This window comes from Cebus imitator, unplaced genomic scaffold (genome assembly GCF_001604975.1).
Source record: "Cebus imitator isolate Cc_AM_T3 unplaced genomic scaffold, Cebus_imitator-1.0 Scaffold304, whole genome shotgun sequence".
NCBI lineage: Eukaryota > Metazoa > Chordata > Mammalia > Primates > Cebidae > Cebus > Cebus imitator.
The window spans coordinates 1,791,869-1,811,041 of record NW_016107619.1 but is presented as its reverse complement, the minus strand read 5'-3'; the positions used below and the strand labels follow the sequence as shown (position 1 = coordinate 1,811,041).

The 19,173-nt window shown below is 42.5% G+C and overlaps 1 protein-coding gene across 1 annotated transcript in view; it reads right to left on the bottom strand.

Annotated features, from left to right (window-relative positions):
* Positions 1-19,173, bottom strand: part of CNTNAP2 (contactin associated protein 2) — a 1,742,807-nt gene that overhangs the window by 178,633 nt on the left and 1,545,001 nt on the right. Inside the window, exon 27 of the mRNA XM_017502914.1 lies at positions 9,092-9,225. Within this exon, the coding sequence (XP_017358403.1) occupies positions 9,092-9,225 (134 nt within the window). The remainder of the gene's footprint in view (positions 1-9,091; positions 9,226-19,173) is intronic.

The window sequence follows — 19,173 nt, the reverse complement described above, 5'->3', positions numbered from 1 at the left end:
TTTCTCTGGGCTTCAGGAGGTTATGTGAAAATCCTTACCATTGTACACTTTTCCACATACAGAAAGTGGTGAACTAGGGCTCCCCTGCTCACCCATGTTTCATGTCCATTAACATTTGGTGCTGCCCTAGGAGTCTGTAATTGAATTACCCTCATTTTGCTGCTGATAAATTCTTCCAAGAATTTTTGACACCACTCTGCATGTGCCTCAGACTACTGACTTCACAGCATTCAACATTCATTCATAATGACTTCAGAGCATTTGATGTTACATATTTCAGAGTGAGACTATTTTTCCAGGTAAGATTTTATACGGATGCTTCTGCAGGGGTCTTTTCTATTCATGAGATAGAAAGAGGAGGAAACCTATGAAGTAGTTACTCTGCTAGCATCTTTGTTTAACATTATGTTCTCTTTTGGAATACACATCCTCCCTCTCCTTCTCCTCTTCCATAATAAACATTCTTCCATGACCTCTCTTGTCCCCCATTCACCTGTTAATACCTTATCCTTCCTTCAAGGCCTTAGAGTTATAGCACAGAACCACAATATCTTTTACTCTATTGTTTTTGGACATTAGTACAAACACCTTTTTTTAATCAGCCTATTTATATATTGCTTACAATTTCCAACAAGAAATCATTTTACTGTTATGTGGGAAAGAAGTTATTTGTATTAAGCCTCTGACTTTTTGTTATAGCAGCAAATGTAACCCTAACTAATACATAAATTGGTATCTCGAGGCAGGGCACTGTTATAATAGAAAAGTAAAATATGTAGCATTGGCTTTGTGGTCAGGTGGGAGGTGGTGCAGGAATGGGTATCAGAGGCTGGAAAAACAGAAGAAGAATGGTATGTGATATGGTCTGGATACATGTCCCTGCTCAGATCTCATGTTGAATTGTCATTCCCAGTGTCCAAAGTGGGGCCTGGTGGGAGGTGAGTGGATCACCGAAGCAGAGTTCTCATGAACGGTTTGGCACTATCTTTGTGCTGCTGTTCTTGTGATAGCAAGTGAGTTGTCAGGAGAGTGAGTCCTCTGGTTGTTTGAAAGTGTGTGGCACTTTCCCTCTCTCTCTCGGTCCTGCTTCTGCCCTGTAAGACAAGCCTACTTTGCCTTTGCCATACACCATCTAAGCTTCTCCAGGCCTCCCCAGAAGCAGAAGCTGCTAAGCTTCTTGTACAGACTGTAGAACTGTGAGCCAATTAAACACTGTTTTCTTTATAAATTACCCAGTCTCAGGTATTTCTTTCTTTTTTTTTTTTAATTTTTTTTGAGACGGAGTTTCGCTCTTGTTACCCAGGCTGGAGTACAATGGCGTGATCTGGGCTCACCGCAACCTCCGCCTCTCGGGTTCAGGCAATTCTCCTGCCCCAGCCTCCTGAGTCACTGGGATTACAGGCACGCGCCACCATGCCCAGCTAATTTTTTCTATTTTTAGTAAAGACGGGGTTTCACCATGTTGACCAGGATGGTCTCGATCTCTTGACCTCGTGATCCACCTGCCTCGGCCTCCCACAGTGCTGGGATTATAGGCTTGAGCCGCCGCGCTCGGCCAGGTATTTCTTTATAGCAGTGCAAGACGGACTAATATAGTATGCAACAAAATATTTTGTAATACTATCACCTGACATAACCTGGAAGGCACACTAAGTGCTTAAGCAGCTTTAGGGAAAGCACTTCAGAAGAGACAGAATGGTCAGGTGCATCAGTTGCTTTTTGTCACTCACGTCAAGGAACAGATGAGTTCGGGAAAGAATTGACCAGTTTCCAATCATCAATGAAAGGAATAGAGAAAAGTCTAGATATTTAGAGCCTTACACTAGAAAGTAAGAAATGACACTGCAAACAGCTTTGACCAACAATGGGGCAGTAAGATTTCTGTTTAGCAAACTGACTTAGCCTCATGGGTAACATTTAAATTAAGGGTCTTCACTTCCTACCCAAGCCTTTTGTGTCCACTGGCCCTAAAGTAGCTGCCATTACCTTGAGAGAGAGAGAGAGGCATGAAACCTGGAGGCAAATGATTGAGTAGGTCTAAGATTGATGTCTAGGGAAGAGCTTAGGGTGCATTTACCAGCACATGAAACTGACCAGAATCAAACAGATCAGAAGCCACCTGGGGTTTTGAGGGAATTGTATTGGAAAAGAAAGCACAGATCTAGTCCATAAAAGGCTTATGAGTGTAAAAAACCCTTAGTGTAATTCGCACCTGCAGGAAATGGGCCTTAAAGCTACATACGTGTAAGAAACACATTCTCTATGGCACTTAATTCAGAGGACGCCATGGCTGATCAAGTACAAGGGACAGCCTCCCAGAGGATGGAGCCCTGGAAGGTTTCTAGAATAATGGACAATAATTTGACCTAATTCAGGGCTGGGGAAGCAGGGAAGTTGATGGCAGTGGCAAGTCCTCAGAGTGACTGCCAAACACAATTTAATCATTGCCAGAAACCACAGGACTTTCTTTTCCTGAAAATATATCTGATATAAGATAGACTTTTATTGGGTTAAGACATGGAGATCTGGGGGCTAATTTGCAGAGCAACTGATATTATCCGAATATTTGTATCCTCCTACTTCTTTAACGCTTAGCACACTACATGTTGCTAATGTTTTTAACACTACTCTGACAAGTCTTAAGATTTATATACAATACCTAGTTCAATTAACAATTGATGGACACAGGGAGGGGAGCACTACACACTGGGGTCAGTTGGGGGGAAATAGGGGAGGGACGGTGGGGGGTGGGGAGCTGGGGAGAGATAGCAAGGGGAGAAATGCCAGATGTAGGTGATGGGGAGGAAGGCAGCACATCACACTGCCACGTGTGTACCTATGCAACAATTTTGCATGTTCTTCAATGTACCCCAAAACCTAAAATGCAATAAAATAAATAAATGGGGGAAAATAAAAACAATTGATGCAATTGTTTTTATACAATTTTGTTGAAACTCCGATTACTAGCAGGTAAGAAATTACCATGCTTATGTTATTTTAAGAAACAGAATTCACTGATGTCTTTGAACATTTGTTTTGAAAATTCCCAGTGAAAATACTCAGAGTCATGCTCTTTTTGGTATAAGAACTTGGGGATCTAATCATGATTTGTTCCTGAGGACCCAGAATTATTTTCTAAGAAAGGCCTTATTTTGCTTGCAGGAAATCTGTTAGCTTCTTCTTGGCAAAGACAGGATGGCCCTCGAGTCAGATGAAAGCCAAAATGATACATCCTTACCATCTGTTCATTTGATTTTTAGAGAATGTGGATTCTGCATATCTGTGCCAGAGAATATATCCCTGAACTCTCTATTGTCTAACTCACATCTAAACCCAAAAATGTGTGATTTTCATAGATAATTATTAAAAGAACATGTGTTTATTCATTATTATTTTCCAGCTAGTTTTATCCTTGGATCAGATCAAAATATCAGAAAGCTGCATCATCTCAGCCTTTGGCCTCTTCATCTGCCCATCATCCTGTTCTATCTCACTCTCTACAGACTTATTTGGGCTGAATTCCATTTTGAAGTTTTGCTTGACTTTCCCAAGGAGCTTCAGCCTCTAACAGCCTTGCAACAAATACATCTGCAGAAATGCTGTTGAAGGCATTGCCTCTGACTTTTCTCAGAGCCCAGTATGTAACAAGGAGGACAAAGGGCTCTCAATTATTGCTGCATTTAAAAACGATCTGAAAAAATAGGGCAAAATGTCAAAATTTGTAATGTATCAATGGTGGGCACATAGCATATGGCATATTATTCTCTGTGTTTTTGCATATTTTGAACTATCTTATGATAATAACAATAATATCACTTAATTTCTTACCAGCCAGAGGTATTCACTTCTAAAATTTTGTGAACACCCTTCCAGACAGCTATCTATTAAGTAAGGGTTAAGAGCTTGTATATACTTTGAAGTATGACAGACCTGGGTTTGACTATGCTGTGGCTATTTACTGCTTTCTAACTTTGGGTAGGTTGCATCTTACTTTCTGAACTTTAGTTTCCACATCTCTAAGATGATATATTAGTCCATTCTTGCACTGCTATAAATAATTACCCGAGACTGGGTAATTTGTAAGGAAGAGGTTTAATTGACTCGCAGTTCCACAGGCACAGGAAGCATGGTTGGGGAGGCCTCAGGAAACTTACAATCATGGCAGAAGACAAAGGGGAAGCAGGCACGTCTTACATGCCCTGAGAAGGAGGAAGAGGGCAAAGCAGGAGGTGCCACACACTTTTAAACAACCAGCTCTCTGGAGAGGATGTGGAGAAATAGGAACACTTTTACACTGTTGGTGGGAGTGTAAATTAGTTCAACCATTGTGGAAGACAGTGTGGCGATTCCTCAAGGACCTAGAAATAGAAATTCCATTTGACCCAGCAATCCCATTACTGGGTATATATCCAAAGGATTATAAATCGTTCTACTATAAGGACACATGCACGCGAATGTTCATTGCAGCATTGTTTTTACAATAGCAAAGACCTGGAACTAACCCAAATGCCCATCGATGATAGACTGGACAGGGAAAATGTGGCACATATACACCATGGAATACTATGCAGCCATAAAAAACGATGAGTTCGTGTCCTTTGTAGGGACATGGATGAACCTGGAAACCATCATTCTCAGCAAACTGACACAAGAACAGAAAATCAAACACCGCATGTTCTCACTCATAGGCGGGTGTTGAACAATGAGAACACATGGACACAGGGAGGGGAGCATCACACACTGGGGTCTGTCGGGGGGAAATGGGGGAGGGACAGCGGGGAGTGGGGAGTTGGGGAGAGAGAGCATGGGGAGAAATGCCAGATATAGGTGATGGGGAGGAAGGCAGCAAATCACACTGCCATGTGTGTACCTATGCAACAATCTTTCATGTTCTTAACATGTACCCCAAAACCTAAAATGCAATAAAAAAGAAAACCCAGAAAACAAGCAAACAAAAAAACAATGAGCTCTCATGAGAACTCACTCACTATCATAAGAACATCAAGAAGGAAATCCACCCCCATGATCCAATCACTTCCCACAAGGCCCCCCCTTCAACACTGGGGATTACAATTTGCCATAAGATTTAGCCAAGGACACACTCCAAAACACATCAGATGGGAATAATGACCACACATATTTCATAAAGTTTTCGTGACGATTAAACGAGAAAACGTGTATAAAGTGCTTAGCATATTGCCTTGGACACAGTAAGCATCAATGCATGTGAGCTGTTATCGTGTATGTGATATTGCGTAAGTGGAATATGCTATGGGTATTTTCTATGTCAGTAAATATAATCCATGGAATAAAATAAAATAAAAATGATATAGTAAGGAAAGTGTCAATTCTAGAGAGGAACTGGCTTAGTTTATCCTTATGGGTTGTATACTTCTAGCTGCCGAGAAGTTCACAGTCAAATTTATCCAAGTGGTAAGACCTTGTGACCTGAATAATCATGTTCTATTTCCTCTGATCTTGGGGACTTACTTTTTGTGACTTCCATTAACTCTCTATTTCATTTAATATTCTCCCTGTAAACCCCCTTAGATCCCTTGTGCAACGTGGTTGGGAAGAAAGAAAGGAAAAAATAGGAAGAAAAAGAAACATGGATGGCAAGAAGGAAGGAAAGAAAGAAGAAAGGGCTGGTTGCACAAGACTTTGGAGCTGCTGATTATAATGTTTAGCTTTTGGATTCAAGCTAATTGACACAATTTTTTCACTGCATGCCAGACTTTTTCAGGTGCCCTCTAGCTGCACTGCATTTGTTTATATTTTGACTGGCATTAAGCCTTAAGCTATTATCCCTGATGCAACTGTGAGTTTTCACAAATGATGCCACTTGAGGTATGTCATGGCTTCTGGTTCATGCTGGTGTCTGATAACGACTACAGTCAGCTGCTTGTTATCTATGTGGAGATTGGGCACTTTGTTTTTTGGCAGCAAATGTTTCATCCAAGGTCAGCTTCCCTCAAGTGCTCAGCACTGTTTCAGAGGGTGTGTGCTGAGGGAATGCAGATTAATTTACTGTTAGCTTTAGCCAAACCTAGCTATGAAAGTAAACCTGCTTTTAAAGATACCATAAACACTGATGAAGATCATCTAAATTATATGATGTTTGAGCATGTATAAATGCATAAACATTCACCTTAATTCCAAAAGGCATCATTCCATAACACTGTGAAACTCATCTTTGCATTAGCCTTATTTTTGTTCTTTGATTACAAGTAAATGTTAACTTGAAATTATTGAAATACCTTTGATATCGTATGTTATTGTGACTGGGGGGGCTACCAGAACAGGCTGAGAATAGATGGCTGTTTCATGTTTCTGTTTGATTATGAAAATGCTTATAATAGAAAATGAGGAAATAGGAAACTCTAGAGGAAATAAAACCATTTATAATCCCTTCACACATAAATGATCACTGTTAACATTTTATTATATCTCTTTCCATACATAGTTGAGGCTGTACAAGTTCTCAAGATGGATTTATAGATTGTTTTAAGAAAAAAATTAGTGTTTTTGGTGTACCAAAGCACTTTCAGAATTACTTCCATGCTCTGCCAGGCCTCCCTGCCTGAAAGAAAGCAGGGCATGGGAGTGAGGAGTCCTGGGATCTGCTTTTCCATAAGAAGGGGCCACATCTTGTCTCCCTCTACCACCCCTATCTTTATTTTCCTTTTGCCCCCAGGAGTGGGCAGGGCCCAGGCTAGATGGACAGGCTGGGGCTGAGAGATTGGAGCTCCCCAGGCCGTGATGTATTTCCTAGCTGCCTTCACGAGAGCTGGGGAATTCAGAAATCAGGGTGCAGTCAGTTACGTTACATAATAGAGAAGGAGGGAGAGCGGGATTTCCCAAAACCTCTAGGTGCAGAACCTAGGGCAGAATCGAGGAAGGACTTCCCAGGTTTATCTCCTCTCCTACCTTAGAAACATGCATCCAGTGTTTTCACTCCTGTCATCCTGTCTCCTTCCTTTTCCTGGAACTGCGTTCTGTTCTCTTGAGGGAGTTTCTCAAGTTCCCCACTCTAATCAAGAGACGTGATTAGGGACTACGGGTCCTTGTTCCCCCTTCCACACAACAAGGGGAGCACACGACTCAAGCCACGCCTATCAGAGATTCCCTGGGATTTTAAAATGAGTGTCAAGAAACTGGGACCCTTTCTTCTGGTAGCAAAGCTGGGAAGACATGAGCCCTGTACTCTTGTGACTGTGTCCCAGGATATGTGAAAGATGGAGCTTGCAGTAAGAGTTAATTAATCTAGTCTTCAGAGAGAGGCAGAGATGAGAATGTAAAAGAAAGGTGGGGAAGGAAGGAAGGGAGAGAGAAACCCAGTGGTATTCTGGTCCATAGTTTTAATTCTCCAGACTCCCTAGATTATCTTCCCAAAGTTTGGTTTTATCTTTTTCAAATTCTATAACTCTATGACCTATCCTAGGAATTTTCCCCAACAAATTACTTCCGAATTGCTTTTCTATCATTTGCAACCAAAAGAATCTTGAGCAAGAAGCAGACCCGCCCCCAAACCCATTCATCTCCTGGATTCTCTGGAGGTCTCTGGCTTCTCCACTGTCTAGATCTCTGGCTTTTGGTGCCTCCAAAGTCCCAACTTTTACAAATCATCCACTCTTCTCTCCTTTCTCAAGTCCTTCTCTAATTCACTGTGGCAGAGTGAGGGTTAACTCCATACGATTCTATGACTGGTGTGTCTCCGCTATTATACTGTCTGAAAAGCCGATGGTTCAGGTCTTTTTAAGTTTTAATATCATTTTGTAATGGTGAAATGGCAAGATAGGTCAACTTTTTAAAAATAGGTGACAAATTGGGTGGTTTAAAATTGAAGTCTCTAATCAAAAGCCTAGGAAGACAATGTTGATGAAATGGTACAAAACCATCTGTCATTTATTCTATTTCCCCGGACTTGCTGGCTTTTCTGACTAAAACTTGGTTAAAGATGGGCTTAGTTTACTCCGTAAAGAATTTGCCACCCCTCATGTGTGCCAGGCACTGTGCTGGTTCTAGGACTCTGTTGATTATGACGAGAAAACCTTACTACGCCACCTTTGATTGACGGTGCAGTAGGCTGAAACAGCATGTGTCAGTTTCCTAGGAAAGACCTCTCCTTAAAATGCCCTCTAGCATTTACTGCTAAAGGCCACGTGCAAACTCCATATCAAGTTATGAATTTGACATCCACCAGTGCTCAGAAGAGACAGGGCTTGTGCCTTTTCTTTGCAACGTGAACTTCCCACAGCAACCAGCCGAATCAGAATGAGGTCTGAGAGGCTGCTGAACCCTTGCCAAATGACACTCCACTTTACTGACAAAACAGCGTCCTCCTGCTGTTCTTTCTCCTGACAGGTATCTATTTTGAACTCCTTCTAGAGAATGCAGTGACAGTTCCCATCCTTGATCTCCTGGCCTAGCTCCCAGGGAGACCTTCTCACATCATGTTTTATTCATGATGTTTTCCAGGCTGGTTTCTTCACTGTAAAAATTGGTGGTGGGGGCAGAGGTCATCAGTGAATCTGAAATAACATTTGAGTGGCATAATAAAACCATCCCTTTGTGTGCCAAAAGCCTACAACCAGAGTCTGAGATTCTGGGAAAAGACTGTTTTGAGGATTTTTAAGGCAAAGACTCTGCAGAGTAAAAAAAAAAAAAAAAAAAAAAAAAAAAAAAAAAAAAAAAAATTACAGCTTTTTGTATTGTGTTGGAGTAGTGAAAGCAGTGGGTCAGAGAAACCAAAATAACCTTTGCTGGGAAACAGGATAAGTTTCAGATGTCTGAGAGCTTGGCGAAGAAAGATGGTGCAACAGAAAAAAACAGTAAACTGATAGATAAGTGGGTCTGGAACTGGGAAAACCAGAAAGACTATATGAAATAAACATTTATTCTATTTCCCCCTAAAAAATGTCATCAAATTCATCACTGTCTTTCCTTGTCAGAATTATGTATATTTCTACTTCACTAGTTATGCACTTGTAGGAGAAAGTGTAATAAGCATCTCTTTCACTTCTATCCTCTCAAGCAATACAGGGACAGGAATGATAACGCTCTGTTATACGTAATTTACACGTACGTATACCTTGAGAATGATGGTCCTCTCGTGGCGGGTGATGTTAACACTGTGAGGCTGGCCATTGGCCATGTTCCTGTGGTCTACATCAATATTGTATGGTTCTCGGGTGCCACCCAGGTTGTACCGAATCTGTAAGCTTCCTATGGAAGAAAAAGGAAAGAAGCTCAGTAATTTGTTTGGTCTTAGTTTCATTTTAATGCCACAACCCTACAACCCTGCTCTTAGATTTCTAATCAACTCTACCCCCTCCCTGGACGTCCACAGACAACATTCGAGATTTGAATTTGGATTCAGGAGCTCAGAGGCCTGCTGACCCATGCTGGCTGACAGCACTATGCTTGCGCATATTTACAATCTGCCCACAGCGTACTTCAGTGACCGTCGGCTCAGAGTCGAAGCTGCAAATGCTTTAAATGATCCCCAAGCTGGGATTGTGCCTGGACAGGAAGAGTGAGAGCATATACAATATAGGGCTGTGGGGAGGAGACATCTGCAGGCCCCACGAAATGCTATGTGAAATTAAAAAAAAAACAAATGCAGAGTGCAGGGATGTTCTCACTCCATCAGCAAAGTGTGACATTAGGCATTTAAAAGAATCACGAGCACAAAATTTTAAAAATAGACACATGGGATATAGATAGAGCGGATTTGGAGCGGCATCATTGAGACCAAGTAATATTTTATTTTAGCTTACAGACTAACCAAATGTAAATCAAAGGGAAAGATGGCTTTCCCAGGCCCTAGAGCCCCCTTTTGGCCTCAGTGATAGTCACTTTGCCTCAACGTCATATTCTTTTTTTCCTCCTTGCTTCTTCCCAACAATAAAAAATAATATCCAAAATAACTAATATGACAACGTAGATCCTTCCAGCATAACTGTTTTTAGTTAATCTGCCAGCATAACTGTTATAGCTTATGATTTTTAAAGACATCAATATTTTATCTCATTTATTACTCAAACTGGAATTTTCATGTTGACATCTCAGAGCTTAAAAATGGAGCCAGCAATCTAGCAAGAATTTGACCAACTCTAAATCACCTAATGGATTACTTGTTACCTTTCATTTTCTTTTTAGGGGAACAAGACTGATATTCTGATTTTTAAGTTACAAAATAAAACAGGCTAATTAAAACATAGAGAGTAAACAGAATATAAATATAATATAAAAGAAAGTCACCTGAAATCCCACCAACCAAAGATAATTATTCTAAATATCTTGGCAGTCTCTCCTTCCAGACTTTTCTCATGCACACACACACACACACACACACACACGCACGCACACACACACAGAGTGCTATTTTTTATTTAGACATTCTGTCGTTATACTTCCCATGTTCCTGGATTTCAAAGAAACGGTTGTTGTTAGAAAATCAAGAGTTAATTACGTTTCCTATTTTTGTTTTCCAAATGAAATTCAACAAACCTTCACTATTTCTGAGTTTTACCTTATCACGTCATCTTAGATTCCTTTGCCTCTGGCATTTAAACTAAGCACCGTGGATTTTTGTCTCCTAAATCTATCTAAATTCCCCCACTCCCCTCTGCTTCGGTAACCATAGGCTCTCCGTTGGCCCCCGCGGTATCCTCCGTGAATTCCCCTGCTCCCTGGCTGAGGCAGCACCACCCACACAAAGCTCCTGGTTTATCCTCACCCGTGCTTCACCTGCACCAGCTTCTGCCTGGATTACAGAAGATGGTGGGTCTTAACCAGCCTCCTCTTTAACAATTACCCCTCTTGACCTCATTTCACTCTCAAGTGAGTCCTCTCTTCCTTTGCTTTTCTTTGCTCGGGATCCCATGAAAAGAGATGGGCACGCTCGCTGCCTCCAAACCCGTCCCTATTTTAGCATGAGCCCTCTGTCTTCTGTCTTCTCTGCTTCAGGGTCCTGCTCTTGCTGGAGCCCATGACCCCTGGGGAAGTAGAGGCAATGGTCTGTCTCAGGCCTCATCTTCGCACTGGGTTCACCTCCTGGAAACACCTGGCCTCCAGCACGCGTTCTTTTGGTTTTCCTTCTCCACCTGTTTTTCCCCTCATTTTGGGGCACCTTACGCTTGCAGTCCCTAAAGACCAGCCCCGAAGCATATTCTGTTTGTATTCATGCCTGTTTCCATGGTGATCCTGTTACTGAAGGCAAATCCCTAAGGGTCTGCAGCAAACTTGATCCTTGGCTCCTTGGAGGAAAGAAAGCGGTTGAGGGGCAGAAGTAGGTTTAAGGCAGAGGGAGGACTGAGGCAAGTTTTAGAGCAGGAGTGACAGTTTATTAAAAAGTTTTAGAAAGGAAGTACACTTGGGAGAGGGCCAAGCGGGCCACTTGAGAGATCCAAGTGCCCTGTTTGTCCCCTGATTTGGGGTTTTATACATTGGCATAGTTCTGAGTTTGGTTTCCTCTCCCCTGAGTCTTCCCTTGGGCAGGCTGTCTGCATGCACAGTGGCCTGCGAGTGCGCATGCTCATTTGAGGCGTTTTCCCCTTTCTGGCTCAGTATTTCTGGAGGAAGGTCCTCTACCCATAAACTCCACCATTTTGCCTTAGTGTGCGTGCTTGGGGCCGCTCACCCAACTCCTGAGATCTTATTTGGAAGCTGCTGATCACCACCTCCAGATGTTTTCTCTCTATTGGGAGACGGTCCTTCCTTGGTGCCAGCTCCAGCCAATTATCATTTTAGCGCCAGTTTAGCAACTGCCTGACATTCACCTGATGGTCATCTGAGATTCTTGGTAGTTGCGGGGAGGGGGCACCCTCTTCTGCCGTGCTCAAGTCTGTCTACCTACCAGAATGGTCCTATCCCATGTAGGACCCCTGAATAAGGTGTATGCCCACCAGACCCCAAATTCGTACCCCAGTCAGACTTCTCTCTTGAACTCCGGACTCTTTCCACAAACTGTCTACTTGATATCTTATTGGCAACCCCAAACGTAACATAGGCAACAGAACATCAATCTTCTTTCCTCAGAAGTATCGCACTGCAGTTTTCCGTGTTTTGGTTAATTGCCAATTCATCCTTCCAGTTATTCTTGGCAAAAGCCCTAACTGTCCTCTTTCTCCTATATGACATGTGTCATCTGACAGCAAGTCTTCTTGGCTTGATCTTCACAATATGCCTTGACTCTCCAGCTCTACCCTCTGGACCAAGCCACCAGTGTCTTTCACTGGGATTATACCAGCTTTTGTCCTTACTCTAACCTTCCCTGATCCCAGCTGGGCCTCTGACCCTGAGAGACACAGTGTCCTCACCACACGGTGGTCAGAGTGATGCTCTGCCCAGAATCCCAGTGGCTCCCTGTTTCACTCAGAGTAAAAATCAAAGTCCTCGCCATGGCTCACCAGGCCCGATGTGATCTCATTATTCTGACTTAAACTCCTGTTACTCTCCTTCTTGCTCACTCCTCACCATCCACGTTGGCTTCCTGTTCCTACCCCAGGGCCTTTGCACTCACTGGTTCTTCTATACAGGATGCTCATTCCCCAGGTCTCTGCTTGGCTATGCCCTCACTCCTTCAGGTCTTTGCTCTCATGTCTTCTCAGTGCATGTCTTCTCAGTGATCATTTCTATGGCTTCCTCATTAAAAGTGGAATTTACCCTCTCCTTTCCCTTGGCCAGGCCCTCCCTTTTCTGCCTCCTATTTCCCCATAAAAGTTCTTAGCATACAATGTGCTATAGATTGTACCAATTTGTTTATTGTCTATCTTCTCCTACTCAAATGTAAGCTCCATGAGAGCAAAAATGTTTTGTTTCTATTCTTTATGACTGTTTCCAATATCTGGAATAGTGCCTGAGGCACAGAAGTGGAATAAATATTTGTGGAATGAGTGAATGGTTTCTGATATGGTTTGGCTGTGTCCCCACCCAAATGTCAACTTAAATTGTAGTTCCCATAATCCCCATGTATTGTGGGAGGGACCCAGCGAGTGGTAATTAAGTCATGAGGGTGGTTACCTCTGTGCTGTTTTCATGATAGTGATTGAGTTGTGATGAGATCAGATGGTTTTATAAGGGGCTTTTCCCCCCTTAGCTCTGCACTTCTCTCTCCTGCCGCCATGTGAAGAAGGATGTGTTTGCTTCCCCTTCCACCATTATTGTAAGTTTCCTGAGGCCTCCCCAGCCATGTGGAAGTGTGAGTCAATGAAACCTCTTTCCTTTATAAATGACCCAGTCTCAGGTATTTCTTCATAGTAGTGTGAGAACAAACTAATACAGTCTCCCTGATTCTGTACTTTCTTCTTTGTGATGTTTGCTAAATGCATCACTGATTATTTTATTGGGTCATTTAAAATCCTTCAGAGCTTTCCAGTTCTTTCCAGAATAAAGATGTACTTTCCAAATAGAGTTTGCAGTGCCCTGTCTGATGTGTGTTCCTCTGCTACTTTATCTTCAAATCATGCCACTCACTGTCACTTTTTACATTCAAGCTACCATGAACTTCTCTTATTCCCTATAAAATATGATCTCCTCCCTGCCTTGAATATGCTGCTCCCACCTCTTGAGCTGCCTTTCTCTCCACCCCTCTGTGTTTACTTGGTTTTTCCTTTACCCGATAACATTAAAATAATCCATTGTTTGGGAGTGAAGGAGATGATCAGGCAGTTGTCTGGCAACATGCAGAAAAAACAAGTTGATTGTCTTAGGTTTTTACTCTCTGCCTTATTTCTGGCACTCTGACATCATATTATCTCAACCAGTTTTCTTAATAACACAGCTGCCTTGATTAATCATGTATTCATTTCTTCAGAACACATGTATTTAGTTCCTGTGCAAAGCGCAGCTTTTGTCAAGGTCTGAAAACAGGCTTTCTGCCTCGTTACAAGTGTGGGGTCCACTTACAATACACACAGCCATGCCCATCCCCCAGTAAGGGTCAGGCGGTGTGTGTGGCTCTGAGATTACAAACACACAGAGGCCTAGAGGCTGGAGGAACTCGCAATTATGCAAAATGCTGGACATTTCCCTTTCTGTTGTCACTTTGTCATTGTCCCCTTTATGTTCCTCAGCTCTATTAAAATCAGCATTGTTTTCTTTTTTTTTCTTTTCTGCCCTTTCTTGGACTTTGTAAATATGACTTTAAATTCCTATTACTGCTTCACTTAATGACAACAGAAATTATTTGCTTTGAGAAGAAAATGATGAGTTGGTACTTTAAATTTATATATAGTGACTATCTATAAAGTCATGGTGATATTCCTGAATAATTAAATTTAAATGATGTATCATTCCTTTCAGATAATAGCAGAAGAGGACCGCTAAATGATGGTGGGAAGAATGCTGGTATTTGTCCATTAAAATAAAATATTATTCAAATGCTGAGTTGCTTCACTTCTGTGTCTCGTGTTCATCTCCCAAGTGAATTAAAGCAGTTATAAGGGACTGCTCTTTATTGGCTGCAGCAAATAACATGCTTAACAGATTTATTCTCTCCTGGTCGTCATCATTATCATCAGCACACACTTACAGGATACCTATTGTAGGCAGGAGATGTAGTGCTGGGAGCTTTTCATCTCTCTGGGAAGACGGAATATTTATAACAGAGACAGATAACAATACAGTACATTAAATGCCAAACAAATGACATTGAAAATAAGTAGAAGAGGAGTTTAAAGCAAGGAGAAGTCATTGCAAGGAGGTGGGACTTGATCTCAGCCTAGAACAAGAGGCAGGTGTCCGGCTAGAGAGGAAGATGGGGCATTTCTGGGTAAGGGAGAATTGCGGGCATAAAGTCAGGGGCACAGATGACCACAGAGTGTTTGAGGGGTACTGAGTTTCTCGAAAACAAAGAGTAGGGGGTGTTGAATATGAATCAAAATGTGGACCTGGGAAATAATAACTGTTGACATGTGCTTATTGTCATTTGAGTTTCACAATACTCCTGTGAGGGAGACACTATTTTGTGCATGAACAAATAGAGGCATAGAGCTGCCAATCGATTGCCCACGACACCTGACAAAAGGCAAAGCCGACCTCAAACCCAGACGGTCCAGCTCTACGGGCCAAGCTCTTACCCATGAGGTTGGTGGGTCCTGATTGAGTGTTTGTGGGACTGGGGAATCTCTCCTGGTTTTGATGGACCAAGGCACCACTGAGTGTTTATTATACCAGATCGCTTTTAAACAATATCCCTCTGTTATGGTTTAAATATCCTCTCCAAAACTCCAGTTGGAACTTAATCCCTAATGTGGGTATGTTGAGAGGTGAACCCTTTTAACAGGTGATTGGATCATGAGGGCTCTGTCCTCATGAATGGATTGATCCATTCACAGATTTATGGATTAATGAGTTAATGGATTAACAGGTTCTCATGGGAGTGGGACTGGTGTCTTATAGGAAGAGGACGAGAGGCGTGAGCTGGCGTGCTTAGCCTTGCCATGCCATGCCCTGCACTGTCTCAGAACTGCAGAGAGTTCCCACCAGCAATAAGGCCCTCGCCAGATTTGGCTATTTGACCTTGGACTTCTTAGCCTCTATAACTATAAGAAATAAATTCCTTTTCTTTATAAATTACTCAGTTTCAGGTATTCTGTTATAAGCCACAGAAAATAAGACACTCTATAAAGGAAGGGGATGCTGGCTGTGGTGAAAAGGGTGAGGTGGGAGAGTCTGGAAGCAGAGAGATGGATTGGGAGAGAATTTCCCAGCCAATCAGCTGAAGACCACTGCTGTCCCGCAGATGGGTGACGGGGTACCAGGAGCAAGTCTCCCCTCAGACCTCGGCAGACCAGCAGAAGGGGACAGCAGCTGGAGTCACTGGGCAGGTGGCCTCCAAAACATGACCTCATCCATTGACGCAGGTACCATTCAAATATAAGAATTTTCTACGAACATCATGACGTGAACAGTACTGGGAGGTAAAAGATATTTAACTCAGAGAGCAGTGGTGGGGAGGAAAAGGACACCGTGAGCTCAATCACAGGACGTGCTTGCCTGGTTGACCCACAAGAGCAGGGAAGAACAGAGCACTGGTGAGTGACACTGAGCTTGGGAACGCAAGTGTCTGACGGGCAGTGGTGGCGCTGGGGCAGCTGGCTCTGGAGAACAGTGAGCAGAGCTTTCGACACGTGAAGTGTGAGTGATGCCAATGTGTTTAGTGGAGGCTTTCTAGTACCTTTTTCCCGATATTTTGGCATAGACCTTATTGGTGCTTTTCCCTAATGCTTTCCTTTCTTTTCCTAACTTTAAATTTCAATTAATAAAAGCATGTTGTATTTGAAGTGTGAAAAAGCTGAATTTTTACCAGCAGTTTGAGGATGGGCTTGCAATGGTGAGAACCCACCCAGCTTTGCTTTCCAAGCACACTGAGAATTCCAGAGACACCTGCCCTAGAGAGTGTGGCTGGTGGGGAGCTCTGAGCCTAGAATCAGACACCCAGGCTGAGAAACCCCAGCCTGGCCCAACATCCTCTGAGTGTACAAGTCACTCAGCCTCCATGCACTCATGTGTAACCCTCAGTAGAAAGGAAATAACAACAGTACCTATGTCATAGAGTTGTGCAGCTCATGGGAATTAATGCGTGGCAACATTCAGCATGGCTTTGGGTACAAAATGAGCTTCATTAAAAGGTGGCCATTAATAATGGAATCCGTTGATCAAAGCCTTGCACACAATGGAAGTCCCCACACAGGCATGAGGGCACAGCACTGGTGGGTGTGTAGCAGTGGGCATGTGAGGTAGTGAATACAGTTGCGGACCAAATTTTAGTGTGGCAGTGACTTGAGGAGCAGACAACACAGCATGTATGGGAGAGTTCATCAACTTCTTGACAGTCTCCAGGTGAGAGCCCTCCTCCTGGGGAAGGACCCGAGAAGAAACCCAAGGTTCTTATCTGCCTGGTGGGAGGCTGGTCCATGTGGGTGGAGAACATCAGTGGATTAAAAATCTAGGAACCCTGATCCAGGAGAAATAAACAGGAACTCCTGAAGAGCAGGGGTTACATACTTGTTTCTCGTCCTCACTTTCTGATTTTTACTTACTATTTTCATTTTTCTGATTTAAGCATTTGACATGCATGCAAATGTATTACTCAGGAGAAAAAAAATCATCTACAATCCAACCGAACACTTTTGTGTTCATGTGATTGCTTTATTTTCTATCCATATATATATATTTGGAGATGGAGTCTTGCTCTGTCACCCAGGCTAGAGTGCAGCGGCACCATCTCTGCTCACTGCAACCTCCGCCTCCTGGGTTCAAGAAATTCTCCTGCCTCAGCCTTCCATGAAGCTGGGATTACAAGCACCTGCCACTGCACCTGGCTAATCTTTTTTTGTATTTTTTAGTAGAGACGGGGTTTCACCATCTTGGCCAGGCTGGTCTCCAACTCCTGACCTCGTGATTAACCTACCTCGGCCTCCCAAAGTGCTGGGATTACAGGCGTGAGCTACCGTGCCGGGCCTTCTATCCATATATTTTCTACAGAATTAATATTTCATATTCAAGGCTAGATCTTGTTTTTGGTTTTTGGTTTAACATAATAGTACATAAAATTTCCCCATATCATTAATCACTGTTTATAAATATTTTAATAGATACATAATATTCCATAAGATGTTGACTCCCTCTTTCACTATTTTACTAAAGTTGAACTTCCAGGTTCTTTTCAATTTTTGTTTTTATAATTAATATTATGATGAACATCTTCATACTGAATCTTTGTCTGGTTTTTGGCTTATTTCTTTAGGAATAATTTCAGAAGGGGAAAATCCCAGGGAACATACTTTTTCCTCCATCTTTTTTAAGCAACAGCGCATTGCCCAGAGAGGGAGTTTAAGAATTTACTGTTCTTTAAAATTCAAGCTGAATTAAGTTAGTAATAACAATTCTGGCTCCCGTGGAAAAAATCTTGATGTTCCTTTTTTCTTACCTCTTAATTACTTTATTTTAGAGACAGGGTCTTACTCTGTCATCCAGGCTGGAGTACAGGGGCGTGATCATAGCTCACTGTAGCCTTGCACTTCTGGGCTCCAGTGATCCTCCTTCCTCAGCCTCCTGAGCAGCTAGGACTACAGGTATGCATCACCACACCCAGTTAATTTTAAAATTATTTTTGGTAGAGATGGTGTCTTGCTATGTTGCCTAGGCTAATCTTGAAGTGCTGGTCTCCAGCAATCCTCCTGCCTCAGCCTTCCATAGAGCTGGGATTATAGCCACAGTGCTCAGTCAAAAATCTTGCTCGTTAAGATGCCGAAACACTGGAATAATCACTGAAGGGCAGGAAACAGTGGGCAGTGGGAGAGAGAGCCCCCACATTTACAGCTCCAGTGGGAAGTGAGTTAGGGAGATTTGCTTCTGCATGCTCTTAAAATATTTTTATTCATTAAAAAAAGTGATCGTAGAACCTTAAGCATGTACGAGTTCATTTTCAGAGAGGAAATGGACTTCTCCATGTTCGGCAATTTTGTACATTTCAGGGCTTCTTAGATGTCTCTTAGAGGTCACTGCTGAGGGTCATGAGCCCATTTGTATATTCTCATCAGGATGCCGATTTTAGGTGTACCCAGGTATTCTCTGGCTTAATGTATATTTGATTATCAAGACGGCCCAAGATATTACAAGTAAAAATATACTCCTGGGTCGGGCATGGTGGCTCTTGCCTGTCATCCCAGCACTTTGGCCAAGGCAGGAGAATTGCTTGAGTCTAGGAGTTTAAGACCAGGCCTGGTAACATAGTGAGGCCCCCATCTCTATAAAAAATTTGAAAAATTAGCTGGGAGTGGTGATGTGTGCCTGTAGTCCCAGCTACTTGGGAGGCTGAGGTGGGAGGACCACGTGAGCCTGAGAGGTCGGGGCTGCAGTGAGCTGTGATCTCACTACTGCACTCGAGCCTGAGCAACAAAGCAAGACACTGTCTCAAAAAAAAAATTAATTAAAAAAAATAAACTCCTGCTTTAAGCCACTTTCATGACAGTGATATATTTTGTGAACGTAAAGTTCTGAGAGGATTGGGAATGAAAGCATTTCTGATTTTCTATTTCTACTGAAAGTTCAAATGTTCTGTAGCAACCTACTGGTATACTATCACAAATTAGGATAAAATTGATTTAAGTAAAATTAATTTTACTCATTCAAATCCCATCTCTGTTTAGCACAGGAGTGAAT